Raw genomic sequence first — 16585 nt, 5'->3', positions numbered from 1 at the left:
TTAAACACTAAGCAGAGGATTCATCTAAGATGTTCCCAGACTCTGAGAAACTGAGATTGTTACTTTAAGCCATTAAGGTTGTAGCAATTTGTTACACAGCAATAGAAAACTAACACACCTAATAAAACAACTTGGAAAGCGCTTCTTCATTTTAATTGTCTGTTAGAGCTTTTAATAGATGGTATGATTCCTTCCTTAAATGATTGTAGAATTCAAGGGTGAAGCCATCTGGTCGGGAAGTTTTCTTTGTGAGAGAAGATTTTTTTTTTTTTATTGCATTTTAGGTTTTGGGGTACATGTGAAAAACATGCAAGGTTGTTTCATAGGTGCACACGTGGCAGTGTGATTTGCTGCCTTCCTCCCCTTCACCTATATCTGGCATTTCTCCCCATGCTATCCCTCCCCAACTCCCCACCCGCCGCTGTCCCCCCAACTCCCCGCCAACAGACCCCAGTGTATAGTGCTCCCCTCCCTGTGTCCATGTGTTCCCATTGAAGATTTTCTTTATTTTATGTGAAACATCACCTGAATTTTTTATTTCTTGAATTAACTTGAAGTGTGTTTTCTAGGAATTTGTCCATTTCATCTACAATTTTAGATTCATCAGTATAAATTCTGTTCAAAATATCCTCTTATCTTTGATTGTCTGTAGGACCTATAGTGATATACTCTTACTGAGTTCTGCTATTGTTTATCTGCATCTTTTCACTTGTTTATGTGACTAATCCAACACAGTTGTCAATGTTAATTTCCCCCCAATATCAACTTTTGGCTTTGTTTATCCTCTATATTAAATATTCCAGTATATTTTATTAATTTCTGCTACTAACATCATTTTTTTTTTTCCTATATAGTTTAGGTTTTATTTGCCCTTTTTTCCCTAGGTTCTTAAGCTAAATACTTATATAACTGATTTTTAGCCTTTATTTTTTTCTAAAACATATTTTTAAAGCTCTAAATTTCTCTCTAACTGGGGCTTTAACTGCCTTCCACATGTGTCAATATGTAGTATCTCAAAATAGATTCCAAAAAATTTTTCTTATTTTTACTTGAATTATTTTGTGGCCAATGGGTTAATTAGAAGTGCCTATCTTGTTTTGTAAGAAATTTAGCACTTTTTAGTTATTATTTTTAAAATTTTCATTTTCAGTATTAACTTCTAGCTGAACTCTGCTATTAAAAGAAAATGTATTCTGTATGATTTCATTTCTTTGACAATTATTGTGTTTTTCTGTATATGGCCTAAATTTGGTCAATTTGGGGAAATAAAGTACATGCTCCATACATATCAATGAGGCCATTATTTATCACATTGCTCAGATTATTATCTTTACTGATTTTATCTTCTAGTCCAATCAGGTATGGAGAGAAGTAAGATAAAATGTTCTACCATGATTGAAGCTTTTCTTTTCTCCTTTTGCTTCTGTTAATTTTTGTATGTATATTTTAAATGTATGTTGTTAGATGCATAAACATTTAAAATTTTTCTTTACCTAACACACCAACTTCAATACTGAAATCTCTTTTTATATTAATTATTTGAAAGTCCATATTTATTGACATTAATGTAACTATGCAGGCTTTTTTTAGTTAGCATTTTATATGGTATATATTTTATATCATTTTAGTTTCAACCTTTATTTAATTCTCATATTTGTTCTCTTTTATCTGTTATTGCCTGTAGGATCTAGCTGTCTGTAAAATCATATTTTAGAATTTTTTTTGTAAATACATAGATTCAAAAACATTATTCTTGAATTTTATCTTGAATTGACCATTTTTCTACTTATATTTAATGCAATTGATTACATGCTTTTGTTTAAAATTTAGAACAATGCTGTTGGTTGTAATCAGCTTTTATTTAAATTCTTGGCCTTTTAGAGAACGGTGAATTAAATTAGGTGAAATCCAGTATTGAATAGATGTATGAGGAAGATTACTCTAGACTTTACCACTACGCAATATGTCCATGTAACAAAGCTGCACTTGTACCCCCTAAATCTATAATTTAAGAAGATAAATAAAACTAATTTTTGCAGGAAAAAATTATTGAAGAAAAATAGTCATTACACGACTATTTTTAGTCTTAAAATAGGGCATAAGACAATAGAAGAAAAATAGTCATTCATGTAGAGTAACCATTGTAATCTGTAACAAAGGAAAGGAAATTTTTAAAAATAGGATTTTTCTATAAAACTTCTCAGCATGCTTCAATCAAAATATAAGTTCTTTCTATGAGTAAAATATAAGAATATCCAGAGAATTTGTTATATAAATGATTTAGTTACTTTCAGAGGACCTTGGTGAACTTTTGGTAAAATATTAAAAATTTAATATATAAAATTGTTAACTCTTTTCTTCCTATAATACTTATAAACCTTCCAAATGTACTTTAATGGCTTCAAATATCTCTTTGAAAAATAATTTAATAGCCTATCACAAAATCTTTAGGGCATATTCCTATTACATGATATTCTTGAATCAACATAAATTTTAATCATAAGTAATAATTCTGCAGAATATCAACTTTATCGTGAATATACAATCTGATCTATTTTTGAAGTGTTCCTAGTGGTTACAATTAATTTAAGTGAAAAAAAATGCATGAATTTCATGTTTTGCTGATTCATGTTTCCCTGACTGTATGCATTTAAAAAGACTGTCTAGTTACAGATGAAAAGGTAGAACAAGTTATTTTCCTTCCAGGTGAGTGCTCCTTAACACAGAGACACAGCTTCCCTGGAAGGTTAACGCTGCCCCCAATCTTCTGGAGATCCAGGGAGTGGAAAGGGAAGAATCTCAAGCCAAAGAGGTTTGCAGTTTCCTACAAAGCCAAAGTTTAATGAATACTAATGACAGAACGGGGTGGATCCTCAGAAAACTAGCTCATTTCTTATTTTGCCAAAATAGATAGAAAGCAATACCAATTTATTGGGGTCCCTGGAGAAGCAACAGTAGATACCCTGGACATGTACATGTCCTGTTGCCTCAGGCTATCCTGGAGATTGACCTTCAGACTCTACTTCTTAGAGAGCCATCTTCATTTTATCTGGAATGGCTAAGCAAGCATCAGCCCTAATCTAGCTGAGACTGAATAGGCTATTAGGCTACACAGTCACATGGAGGGTGTTTAGGGTTAACTAGGAAAAGTAAATAATTTTGAAAAAGGTTTCTAAGAACCAATTTTAATTTTATATTCCAAATAAAATTGGCAATTAAATGCAAACTGATGTACCTTAAACAAGTTGCAGTAGCTAGCTTATGTAGTTACTAAGCTTTATAGAATTGAAATACTTTTGGACCGAGAAAAGAAAGATACTTGATTTACTTCCATTCATAATGAAAATCTTAATTTAATGCAAATGAGTTCTTTTAAGACCTAAATCAACATTTACCTCTCAAAACAAGTATTCCAAAAAATAAAAAAATAAAACCCCCCAAACCCAAATTACCATGATTATTTCCATTTAATGCAAAATCAATCATTCATATACTCATTTTTACAGTTATTAATTACATTTTAAAAAGAAATTATTGCTAACCAGTTAGAGTGCAAAAATTTATAGTAAAGGGTCAAGATTTTTTATTTTTTATAAAGTGCTAAGAATAGTACACTAAGTGTACAACAGGCATTACTAATATGCTAAGCCTTTATCTTTACTTCATATTTTTCATACTTTAATGAGTAATTATATGTATAAAGTTGTATTCATCCATCTGGTTTTTTTCCAGAAAAATATCTAAATTATAAGCATCTTTCATAAAAAGTAAAAATAGTTTCACTTATTGGGTTAGATGAGAACATTCTATTTAGAAACCACTCTCTTCTTTATTAAGAACTTAAGAGATTAAGAAATCTGTTCCACTTACTGTATAAGAACATACATATATGTATGTGTATATATGTGCATAGATATACATATATGTAAATATGTCACATATGTTTTATATGTTTAAATGTTGTATATGTCTTCCAACTTGTATACAAATAAACAAATGTATATCTAATAAACATAAATACAAAGAAAAGGAAGGGAGGAACAAAAGATCAAAATACAAACATTTGCAATTTCTATGGTTAAAGTGACATTTTCATTTTGGACATAACTATGATTGGTATTTTGGGGAGCAAAAACACTTGAAGTAAAATAATTTATATTGCACTTTAAATCATTTAACCAGAATATTGAATATACATTAATATTTATTTTGCATATTTCATCCTACTTCATTAACATTGATTTTCCTTCACACATCTTTCTTTAAATACCTTTTTCCTTACACATTAGTTAGAAATTAACAGTACATCAAAAGGAAGACTCTATTTCTAACCAAGAGTTGTTTCAATACTTGGAGCTTCTCAAATAATTTGACAGATACAGCAAAAAATCATTTCTAAAATGTTTCCTATCACGTTAATCATCAGAATGATGAAACAATATGCTAAGAGATCTAAAAAATGCTTCCCACATTTTTAATGCATAACACTCAGTGTTATCATAAACTTAATTTCAAGTGTTTCAGGTGTTAGCCTGAAAGTTCCTATTTTATTGCTCATTTCTATATTTAACATAATTTAAATTTTTGATTACAGAAAACTACATTTGAAAGCACCCGTCTAAGTAGTTTGATTGTGTTGAAATATAGACGCTTAAGTTGTTCTAAATCATAGCAGTTATACTGGTAAACATTTAGAGAGGACTTGCATGTTTCAGGCAGGTTTGGAATACTCTACATGTGCTGGCTCATTAAATAGAATCACCTTGTAAAAGATCCTATTTTCATCATCATTACATAGTTTATGAAATAGAGGCACAAAGAAGAAAGCTAGTTTGCTCAAGGTTGCACACAGCTATTAAGAGGTGGTGTTGAAAATCAAATTGAGGCTGACTTTCTGGAGCCCACACTCTACACCACTACATCTTAATGCTGTTTCCCATAGATGACAAGAAATTAAAAACAAAGGTTTATATAAAATATAGTTTGCACACAATATTGTGTACTTTCTGTAATTTCATTAACTTTTAATAAATTGTAGTCTGAACTGACTCTATGTGTACATTTGATGCTAATTATTTTGGAAACTTTCCTAGCAGTTACCCTTTATCATCTTTGGGGGACACACAAAATGTTAACCCTTCTACATCATCACGTCTCTCTAGTCCCTCCTAGGGTTGTGTTTTTTCTCCTTTATCTACTTTCCACTGTATCGTCCCCTCAAACTTTTTGCTGTGCCTTTGAAACCCCTATTTTACAGAAAACAATCTTTTCTATTTTATCACTTTGTTGAAGGAGTCCATCATCACTTCACCTTAACCAAAATAGGTTTAAATGGCTTCATACGTAGCACCAAGTGGATGCTTTTCCAAATTCCTCAACTCAATTAAATTCAGAAGGTAGTGTTAGCACCTTTTCTGCAAACCATTAGAATTTCCAACCCATTATTCCTCCATTCTAACGTAAAACCATCTCTACTTTGGTCTTCACACCATCTCACTATTCCTCCTGTTACTACTCCCCATCATTAATAACTAAAAATGACATGGTCTTTTTAACATGTAAATGAGGTTAGTTAATGAAATGACTTCAATTCAAACAAGCAACTACAAACAATTAACAAATCTCAAATAAATAACACCTTCATTTTTCATCAATCTTGTAATTAAACATGCTTTTTCATATATTCCCTTCTGCATGTCTGGACTTCAGCTTGAGTAGATTCCTAACTTTTCAGTCACTTAGAGCTACAAGAATAAATCTTATCATGGATATCCAGACCATTTTCAAGTTAAGAATGTGCAGTACAGCAAACTACCAAAATTTAAGTTACTTTATTTAATGTAGAGCTTTTAGGATCACTCCACCTTGAACTACTGGAAAAGAGGAAAATGATTCACTTTTTCACCTGCATTTTGTTTGCTTCATAGGTCTTTCTTCTAGGTTGGGGCAGAGATATGAAAGGGAGTTACAGGAAAAAAGGTAATATAAGACTGGTGACTTCCATGTTCCAGGTTCCAAAATACTAGACTTCCAAATTGGGACTCATTAGAGGATATTTTGGAGGTCCTTCAAGGGGGATATCCCATGCTACACAGATCACTGACATAGACAATTTGCTCTTTGCTCTGTGACTAACCATTTGCCTCCCGCCACCTCCTCACATTTCAGTTTATATTCTTGGCAGAACAGCTGACATCCTAATGATCCTTAATACTGGGTCCCATTACCCTAGCAAGCAGTCATCATATAAAGGGTTCTATTATCTTTCTACTTCATCAATCTGGCCCATGGGAAGCTCATGTTCCTTTGACATACCAAATTCTTGTTTGTAAATACTACTCTAACTGCTGTTCTTTCTCAGTGGCCTAATTTATGTTAGCTTAACCAGACTTCCACCTCTCAAATTTACTGGAGAAGAAGGAAATATCTGATTCAGTGGCCATGCATGTCACAAAATCCAAGGAATGTACATTAATTTATTTCTTCCCTTACCTTATATCTCTCCCATGGAATCACTTGATGATTCACTGCTAAAAAAATATTGAAATTCAAAAATACCACTGCTTCTTTCTATGAGTCATTGCTTTGGGTCAACTCTGATTTGGCTAAGGAGAAGTGCACACTTCTCTCCAGAGAGTAAAAATCCTACAGTACTCCCTACCGGCTGACAGCTCTCTGCTAATGAGTCATCTGGTGTTCTCTATGAAAGGATAATGGTGGTGATTCATACAGAACTGATGCTGCCATTATTACAAGTCTGTAGTGAATATGTCTAACACTTCTCCGAAGAATGTGGGGATACTTATCAATGGCACTATGTTTTGGGGATTTAAAGCAAAATTTTGAATCAACAATAGAAACCTCATTTCACATTTTTTTTTTAACTTCCGTATTTTTTGAAGTTTTCAATTCCTGGTTCACAATATTACAATCTGAGACCTGTTATCATCATAATTCTTGTTTAATTTATGTTTATTAAATACTTATTGAAGACATACTATATGCCAGCATTGGTGGTCAGTAGTAAACCAGAAAGAAATTTCTGTTCCCATAGGTTTTCTATTCTAATGATGTTAAACAACATAACTAAGACATACAGTATTCTAAATATGTCCCTTTTGATTTTCTTTTCAGTTGTTTCTTCCAGTGGCCAATATTTAAAGGTCTCTTTGAGTCCTATTTCTTTCCCTATCATAGAATTCTGTTAATACTGGTTTTGTAGTTTTTTTCATTTGGTGTTGTCATTCTTACTACCACTACTATAGTCTGAAGTTCAACTTTGTAATTTTATTCCTTGATCTCTTTTCTCATGAAGTATGCTGCTAGAGTTATCATTGTGAGCATACAAATATGCCCATGTGAATCGTGTGCTCATGAACATTTGTTCTAATTCATTCATTCATTCCTCAATAGTTATAGAGGAGCTCATATGACAAGTATTATAAATCTTTATTCTATAATAGTGAAAGAAAGAGACAAGACCTATAGCCATGTAGAGTTTATATTCTAGTAGAAAAATAAAAACAATAAACATATAGGGTTAGGAAATATAATATTGGGTATTCATGGAAAACTCTCTGTTAAAGTGACAATTACACAAAGTCCTAAAGAAAGTGAGACAGTAGGCCATGAAGATATCTGAGAGGAGAGCATGACACAAAGAAGGAAAAATAGCAAGTGTAATGTCCCTTACCAGTAATAAACTTACCTGGGTAAAGGGACAGCAAAATGGCTAGTGTAGCCTAAGTGGATGAGTTATGGAGAAAAAGGTAGAAGGTGAGTTCTTACAATCACTGTAAGGGAAGGAAGTAATGAAGAGTATTAGAAACTATCCCATGGACTTTGGGAATTTTGTTGTGATTGGAAGCTAACACAGCTTTAAGCCTAAATGTAACATGATCTAACGTACATTTCATAAAACCTGTCCTTCTTGGTTCATAGAGACTGGACAGGTGAGAAAGAATGGTGACTTTAAACACAGTGGTAGTTTTGGAGGGGTAGTAAGAAGTCATTGGATTCTAAATAAATTGTGAAGACAGAACCTACATTATGATTTTAAGTGTTTGAATTTTGAGAAGGGTATCATGAAATAGCCCTTAACTGAGAGGGAAAATGGTGAGAGATTTGTAGGAGTGACAGAGGGAATCAGAAGCTCAGTTTTTAACTTGTTATGTTTTAAATTCCTATCAGATATACAAGTGGACATGTCAAATGTTTAGTTGTATACACAAATCTGAAGTTTAAGGAAGTGATTAACCTAGAGATAGTCCAATGAGCTTCATTTCCTCTTTACTTCATCACCCATGTCTATGACCACAATCTGGAATTTATTAGTACCTGGAAATGTTTTGGTTCTGAAATGCTTAAACCAAGCACACAGGTAACAACACAACACACTCAAATCTTGTCTCCTTAAAATAATTGTGCCTTAGCCTCATCTTCTCTATTGTTCATTACTTCCTCTGACTTCCTGCATAACCAAGCTGTTTGCAATAGTTTTCTACAGGTACTGAATACAGTTGTTTGCCTTCCATTTAATCTCTCATGGCCCTGGAAACTTGATTCTACCTAAATTACTCTACTACAATTACTCTCACCACGATAATTTCTTCTTGTTAAATGCAACAGACATAGTGTTTGAACTCTCCACATCATGAAACTGCTAATAACCCTTCTGCCCTCCTCTCTTTACCTTGGCATTAATGATTCCCACATTTCTGGTATTCCATCCTTGAACCCATCTCTGTTTTGTCTTTTTTGAGGCACATTTTTCCTCTGACCTTTACTTAAGTGCTTTTCTTTCTCAGGCTTTATTCTGAACTCTCTTATCTTCTAACTTTGTATACATGTTTTTTGGGGTGATGATGTCATCAACTCCAATAGCTTCAATTAAGTCTTCTACATGTCCAGATAAATAACTTTAAATGAGATCTCACCTTTAAATTTCCAAATCATTCATATACTCCCAACTAGGCTCAACTTTCAACATGTCTAAAACTGAATCCCTCATTTCCCCCTTAAAAATGCTCTATTTCATTGGTTTCTTGTTATGAAACCAATCCACTCAATTGCCAAAACAAGAAAGTTCCAATATCAGCCTTGACTTCTCAATAGGCCTTGGTCTGCTTCCAAATAACCACATATTATTGTATGTTCACTATGTTCTCAATATCTTAAGAGTCAATCCATTATTTTCCATTTTTATTGCCATCTTATAGGTTCTTATTCATCATTTAATGTTTTGTTTTTTGAAAAATATTGAATTTCTCCTGTACTACTGCCCTCAGTTATTGTAATAATCTAGGGAGATAGACAAAAAAAAGTCACCATTATCTTTATCACCATCCTTTGGATGAATGACTGCAAGTCATTTCACTGGTCTCTTTGCTTTAGCCTTTTCTCTAATTTATTCTCCAAGTGGTAACAAGAAATGTTTCAAAGGAAGGATCTCACTGACTCTTTTGTTTACAGACTTTAATGCTTCCCTTTGGTCTTTCGTATAAAGTACAAATTCCTTCCATGGAATGTATCATATTTTTGCCCAGGCTTAACTTTCTAGCCTTCTATCTCACCCTTATCTTCTATGCCCAGGTTATTTTATACTTTATCACATGATGCTATTTTCTTATGTTTTGGTTATACAGATGCTGTTTCCATTTCTTAATATACCATGCTCCCCCTATCACTTGGCAAACTTTAACTCATCCTATAATTGTCATGTAAGAAATGACTTTCTTCTATTTGCCTTGCTTGTTTCTCCAGCCCCTTTCTACTTCCATCGATTGGAGTATATGACACTCTTACTTGCTTTCATCTCATCCTGTGCTTACAGGATATTATAATTGGTTCTGCCCAACTGTCCATTCAAGTATATTGTAAGATTTCGAAATGAGTAACTGTGTATTGTTTATCACAGTATCTCCAAAACCTAACCAAATGCTATAGTATAGCCTAGCACATAATGTACACTCAAATATACATTGAATTTGAAATAAACAAATAGGAAAATGAAAGGAAGTAATATGACAATATAAGGTTCAGGTTGAAAGAATTTAAATTAGATCACAGTTCAGATTCATTTTACTTTATTCTCTTACCTGTTGAAGCAAATAACTAAAATATTGTCACATTTGAATAATCAAATTAAAATCAGTTTTGGAGATTTTAAAATTCTAAGAGCATTTACAATTTCAAATGTATATAACTTGGTCTAAACAGCACCTTTGAAAACTTAAATTATTTTAAATTATGTGATGTGTTTATCCAAATTGCTAAGGACCATCAGGAAGACCATAAAATGGAAACAGAAAGTACAATTCTGTTTCCTCGGTGGGGAAGAAAAACCTAGTAGAGCTTAAGAATGTTCAGGACAGTGTGTATATCAAGCCCAAGCATATGAATTAGATGGGCAATGACTTATTCACCACACTCCAGAAATAAAGAGAACCATTAGCATTTAGAAAAAAAAAAAAAACTTAGAACATGTAAAAGTATTAAGTTCTGTAGGAACCAAATTTATAGATCTTATTACTCCAAAGTAATAAAGAGAAAGAAAAGGAAGAAACTGAATACCTTCAGTGATATTCTTGCTATAATTGCTACATGAGGCAATGAAGAAGATTTAATTTAAATCCTGATAATAACATTTTGTGAAATACAATGAAACATTTTCACATTTGACCAATGTATGCTACAACAAAACATGTTCTTGAATGTCTCATGTAGTCTCTTTATTAGATTTTTGTCCATGTCGGCCTTCAGAAAACATCAGAAATAATAAGAAAGTAAATAGCTACTTAGTCAAAATATTTTCTTAAACCAAATTGCAAAGAGAAACACCTCTCATCTTGTATATACGAACTCTGCTTGAGTATGTATCACTAAACTTAACTTGCATGGCCAAGCCGATCCACTAAATCCTATCTATTGACTTCCACCTAGTCCACAGTCTATGAAGAATCCTGACACCAAGGCAGGGGTTGCCTTAAAACTTACACCTCTCTCCCACTGGCACATGGGTTCAACACAGGCAGGGATCCTTCACACTGCTGGTTACACACTGACCTGCACATCATAGCTCTCCAGATAGCAGGTTCATACTTTACAGATACATAACAGAGTTCATGCATTGCACCACAGTACTTCAGCATCCAAAGTCCTCTTGGCTATCTGTAGCAGAGATGGATATAGTTTACCCTGGCCTTGCCAGGGGTTAGCTGACAATGTGTGATACTTTGATTCTTTACAGTCCCCAAGTTTTTCACATTTTAATATTGCTCATATTTAAAACATAAAACACTATGACAAAGTGGTATATTTACAAAGTACTATTTAATAAGTAATTTTATACTTCAGATTTTGATTATCTAGTTTCTCTTTCCTATGTAAATAAATTCTATGATTTTACGCTGGAGGTTAATCTGTGATCCAATATTTATGAATGGGAAACATATGCCAAAGGTAGAATATCTTTTGATGTAATTTTCAAAGACAGCTTTAAGTTAATATTTAACAGATACTACTTTTCTCTCCAATGATAAAAGCATTTATTTTCTAAGATAATTATGTGATTTGGAAAAATCACATAACTGCAAGTTGTGTTTGCTACTACAATTAATTTCCAGTTTCTGAATTAAAATCCTTTTCAGAAACAGGCCATTGTAAAATTTTTTGAATCACCCTTGAAAATCATAAATGAGTGTTTTCCTTTTCATTATTAGCATTAAAACTGAGACTATCAAAATTTTCACTAAAATCTATTTAACACTTATTGTTAAAAATATTAATGTGAAATTATCCAGGAGTTCCTCAAATTTATTCTTACCAGATATGCAAATTTACTTATGATAACATTTGCAAATTTGACAGAACCTTTTATATATGCCTTACCATTTGAGATAACCAACTTCACTCTTTTTTCTAATGCTTCAGAAATAGCATTTATGTGTACTCACAGCAAAATTTGCAATTTTAAATATACCATTTACATTTAAAGATACCTCTGAGATTTCTATTACACTGGCAAAGAAATTACTCCACAGCTATGAATCCTTGACTCAACACTTGATGTACTCTGTTCAATAAATAAAATAAGATTTTGAATTTCTTAACAATGAAAACATCATCATAGAATGGTTTCTAGAAAAAGCACAGCTTTTGAAGCAGACAATAGTATTTTGCTGATCTACTAAAATGATATTTTTTAAAGAAAGAAAAAAATACACTTTGGGAGTCCGAGGTGGGCTAACCACTTGAGATCAGGAGTTCGCGACCAACCTGACCAACACGGTGAGACCTTGTCTCTACTAAAAACGCAAAAATTAGGTAGGCATCGTGGCACATGCCTGTGATCTCAGCTACTTGCTAGGCTGAGGCAGAAGGATCCCTTGAACCCAAGAGACAGAGGCTGCAGTTAACAGAGATCATGCCACTGTACTTCCAGCTAGTTGACATAGTGACATTCCATCTCAAAAAAAAATTTAAAAAAACTTTTAAAAAGGTAAAAATAATTTTAAAAAGTTGAAATTGATTTAGATCATATATGATTTAATCTGATCTTCAGTTTTCTAACTTGGAGGCAAAAACAATAGCTTCATTCATAGCTTTATTCGTAAATGATGGAAGTAACCCTAGATACTATTGGGCTAAATACTTAGATACCCTAGATACTTAAGGCTAAAGAAAACAACTGTTACATAGCTCCCAGCAGTTTGTTCCAGATAGATCCTTAACAATGGGAGACCCTAAATTAATGTGTACTAATGATCCCCTAGATTGCCTAAGCCCTTACATACTCTGAAATTTTCATGTTTTCCATGCTATAAAATGTTATAAAATAAGCACAATCATTGAAACTTGAGAAAAGCTAAGTATAAAATAATCATCATGGTAAAGCACAGCCAAGAAAAAACTCCTATCATCATCACAATAAGTTATTTTTAAAGAAAAAAAAATCTCTCTCTCTCTATATATACACATATATATTTATATATATACTTGTATAAATATATATATATTTAGTTGTATAACTCATGCCTATTCACTTTTATTTACTGGAAATGACACTGATGAGGTTTGCCTTCAGGATACCATTTTTCCTTTCTGTGACCTTTTTCCCCCCTGCAAAAGGATTCTTTCAACAACTAGGCCACACACCCACTTGATCTTTCATGTTTAGAAGCATGCTTTCTTAGAGAGTATGACAAACTAATTGATTTTAACACATAAATACTGGACAAGATTTTTATCACTACTTGCAGAAGACAGATAATTCATTTTGCTCTGAACGAGGGACAAATCCTTTGAAAACCGACTAATCTCTAACTGTAGAATTCTTCCAGAAATCAGTGAACAGGTAAGGGAAGTATTTTGAAGGAAATAGATCTACTTTTCTGATACACGTTGAATTCTATGGACAAGCACCGTGTAAGGCAGAAGGGTAAAATTACATCACATAAGCACTCACCTTAATACTTAAGTAAAAGACTGGCCATTAATCCTGTCAATATACTTTCTGGGTTGACTTACATTTCATCTTGCCTTACACTGTAATGTAATAGGTTCAGGGGATAAATATAAGCGGCAGTCTGTAGCCAATATATTTTTCCACATTAATTCTTACGATAAAAGTAAAAAGAAGGAAAAGGACTATAATATGTTGGTTAGCCATACTTTAGAAGCAACTTGATGAAAATTAGATAACACCATGAGACACATGAGAGTGAGACAGGAGAGAAAGAGCTGTAACTGAAAGTTATCTCTTTAACAACTCACTGGTGTTTTAATGGAGTTAAAGTACTTCACCTAGATGCCTATGTGAAGAATAGCTAAAAAATGATAACACTGAGTTTTGTATGTTCCTCATTACATTTCAATTTGCTAAATAAAAAAGCAAGTAATGATAAAAATATATGCATTGACTATTTGGAGATATAAGTTGAATCTGTCTTAGTACTTTAGATATACTTTTTGAATTCATTTTGGATCTCAAGTGTGAAGTCACGGGAATGTCATCTATCAATGTTTTCTGAAATCAGACATCACAGAAAAACTAAGATGTTCCAATAATAGACCATAAAGCTTTTGTTACTGCTTATAAATGATAATTCTTAGAAACTTTGGAATACTGTTTCTAATTTTCTGGAAGCTTCCTGAATTAAGTAGAAAAGAACAGTATCAAGAGTCAATACTATTTATCACACAGACATAATTTTTCTAAATAACCAGAAAATATATTGTAACCCAAATACCATCTCATATTTAGAATAATAAACTCTCAAGTTCGTGTAGCCTATTAGTAGAACATAAATTGCTGAGATATTCAAATGAAGATTTTATTCCTATTTTTAAAGCCAATAAATGGAGATAAGTTTTTATGAGTTTTTAAAATACCAGACCACACCTCAAAGCAATTTCATACTTCTGTATTAATTACTATAATAGCTATATTTCTAAAAAGTACCTGCATATGACAAATAATATACAAGCAACCAACTGACGGTCTGGTGTTTACACAATTCAATTCATTAACAGTTAAATTTAATGAAGATTCTAACTTACCGGTGGATCAGCCCCCTTAGAACCAGCCAGCCCTCCTGTTAAGGATTCGATATCCTGAAAAGGGGAGAGGTGTTGATCGTAAAACGCTACTCAACAGCACGAAGAATCAATCCCCCTGTCCCACAGTGCAATAATTTATTTAGCTGCAAAGTTGGGCACATCAGGTACTTTATTATTCTTTTTTGCAATCTTGGACACTGTAATACTATGCAAATAGTCTACATCTAAAGATCTAGATATTCTCTCCAACTCTGGACGGTCTATAAAAAGAAAAACATATAAACAGATATTTTTAAAATATGCAGATGTTTCATCTTTGAAGAGCTGAAGTGAGAACAGAAAAAAGAAAATTTAAGAAAACTTCAGTTTAACATATTATTTTCAAAAATATTAACCCCATGGAAAATATTTAACCTAAAAAACTTTAAAAAATATTTTATTTTTAGTTTTTATGAATACATAATAGTTGTCCATATTTATGACACACATATGATATTTTGATGCAATATTTGATGTGCAATAATCAAATTTAGGTTCATCACCTCAAATACTTATTATTTCATTATGTTGGAAACATTCCAAATCTACTCTTCTGGCTATTTTAAAATACATCATAAATCACTGTTAATGATAGTTGCCCTTTATGCTATTGAACATTAGATCTTATTCATTTTATCTAACTGTATTTTTGCACACATTAACCAACTCTTCTTTTTTCACTACCTCCCAACCAGCCTTCCCAACCTGTGGTAACTACCATTCTATTCACTACCTCCATGAGATCATTTTTTTATAGTTGTCACATATGAGTAAGAACAGGTGACATTTGTCATTCTGTGCCTGGCTAATTTCACCTAATATTCTCCAGGATCATCCATGTTGTTGAAAATTTTAAAAATTATACCTATGGTCTACTCTTTCTACACACAAAATATAAAAATATAAAGAGATTGATTTTTAATCTTTAATGAGTAACCACTGAAGGTCATGCTTGAGTAATGATTTATAGTTGTTAAAGTTATAAATGGAGAAATAGGTGACAGTGTGATAGGCTGTAGAGGTTGTGTCCTGTTTATAGTGACAACTACAAGTTAGCCTTATCAGTTCTAAGGCTTTGGTTCCAGAGTTACTAATGAATTACGAGACTTATTCAAAAGAAGTTGAAATTCTGGGTTTTAAAGTAAAATTACCCAGGTTTTTTGTGTTTGCAACTGATTTAAGTTGTAAACCATCCCTCATCCCTCCAAATGAAAAAACACAACTCTGCTCAAAGGCTGCTGGAAAGGAGTTTTGGGTTACATTGAATGGTTATACTTTTTGGCTAAAAAGGTTCTTTCTTATGACTCTGATCATCTCTTATCTGTTTGCATCTAGTTGAAAAGACAGGGATAAAGAAAGGAGAAATATGTTGCAGTGAGAAAGCAAAGAAAAAGAATAATTAAGTCACAGTTAAAGTAATAGAAAATGAAATGCCTACGATTCGGAAAATGGCCAATACTTTGATATCATTAAGAGGACTTAGACTACTAATTCACTTAGGACTTAATCAGATCATTTTCCCCTGATATTTAAAAAGTGAGAACCCTTAATTACACAATATGGGACTGAGATGAGCATGTGATGGAAACATTCAAGGAAGGGGACAGGGAGGGATGGTGTTATCACTGTTTTCATCTGAAAATGCTAACTTTGAACAGGAACATAATGGGTAAGAGATTTATTCATGCATATTTTATTTTATTTTATTTTTTTTGAGACGGAGTTTCGCTGTTGTTACCCAGACTGGAGTGCAATGGCACAATCTCGGCTCACCGCAACCTCCGCCTCCTCGGGCGGCCGGTTAGCTCAGTTGGTGAGCTGGTGAGCGCTTGGTGCTCATGCATATTCTATTAAAGGTCATAAATGACAAGGAGTACTTGTCAAGAAAATTATTCAATGGTCTCCTTTCTAATGGAAATGTATATATATTTTTCTCTACCCATAATCCTTTTGAGGAACTACTCCTTCCCCTCTCCCATTCTAGCTA

At 32.7% G+C, this 16585-nt stretch overlaps 1 protein-coding gene across 17 annotated transcripts in view; it reads right to left on the bottom strand.

Moving 5' to 3' along the window:
• PPFIA2 (PTPRF interacting protein alpha 2) overlaps positions 1-16585 on the bottom strand; it is a 495144-nt gene that overhangs the window by 397046 nt on the left and 81513 nt on the right. For 14 of the 17 annotated variants that reach the window (XM_064376927.1, XM_012442054.3, XM_064376925.1 and 11 more), the window contains one exon: positions 14560-14613. The exons of the other annotated variants lie outside the window; for them this stretch is intronic. In XM_064376927.1, coding sequence (XP_064232997.1) covers positions 14560-14613 — 54 coding nt within the window. The remainder of the gene's footprint in view (positions 1-14559; positions 14614-16585) is intronic. 17 annotated transcript variants of the gene reach the window in all.

The sequence above is a fragment of the Aotus nancymaae genome, unplaced genomic scaffold (assembly GCF_030222135.1).
Source record: "Aotus nancymaae isolate 86718 unplaced genomic scaffold, 86718_ANA_hifiasm-v0.15.2.pri h1tg000016l, whole genome shotgun sequence".
NCBI classification, from domain to species: Eukaryota; Metazoa; Chordata; class Mammalia; order Primates; family Aotidae; genus Aotus; species Aotus nancymaae.
This window is presented reverse-complemented; position numbering and strand designations above follow the sequence as displayed.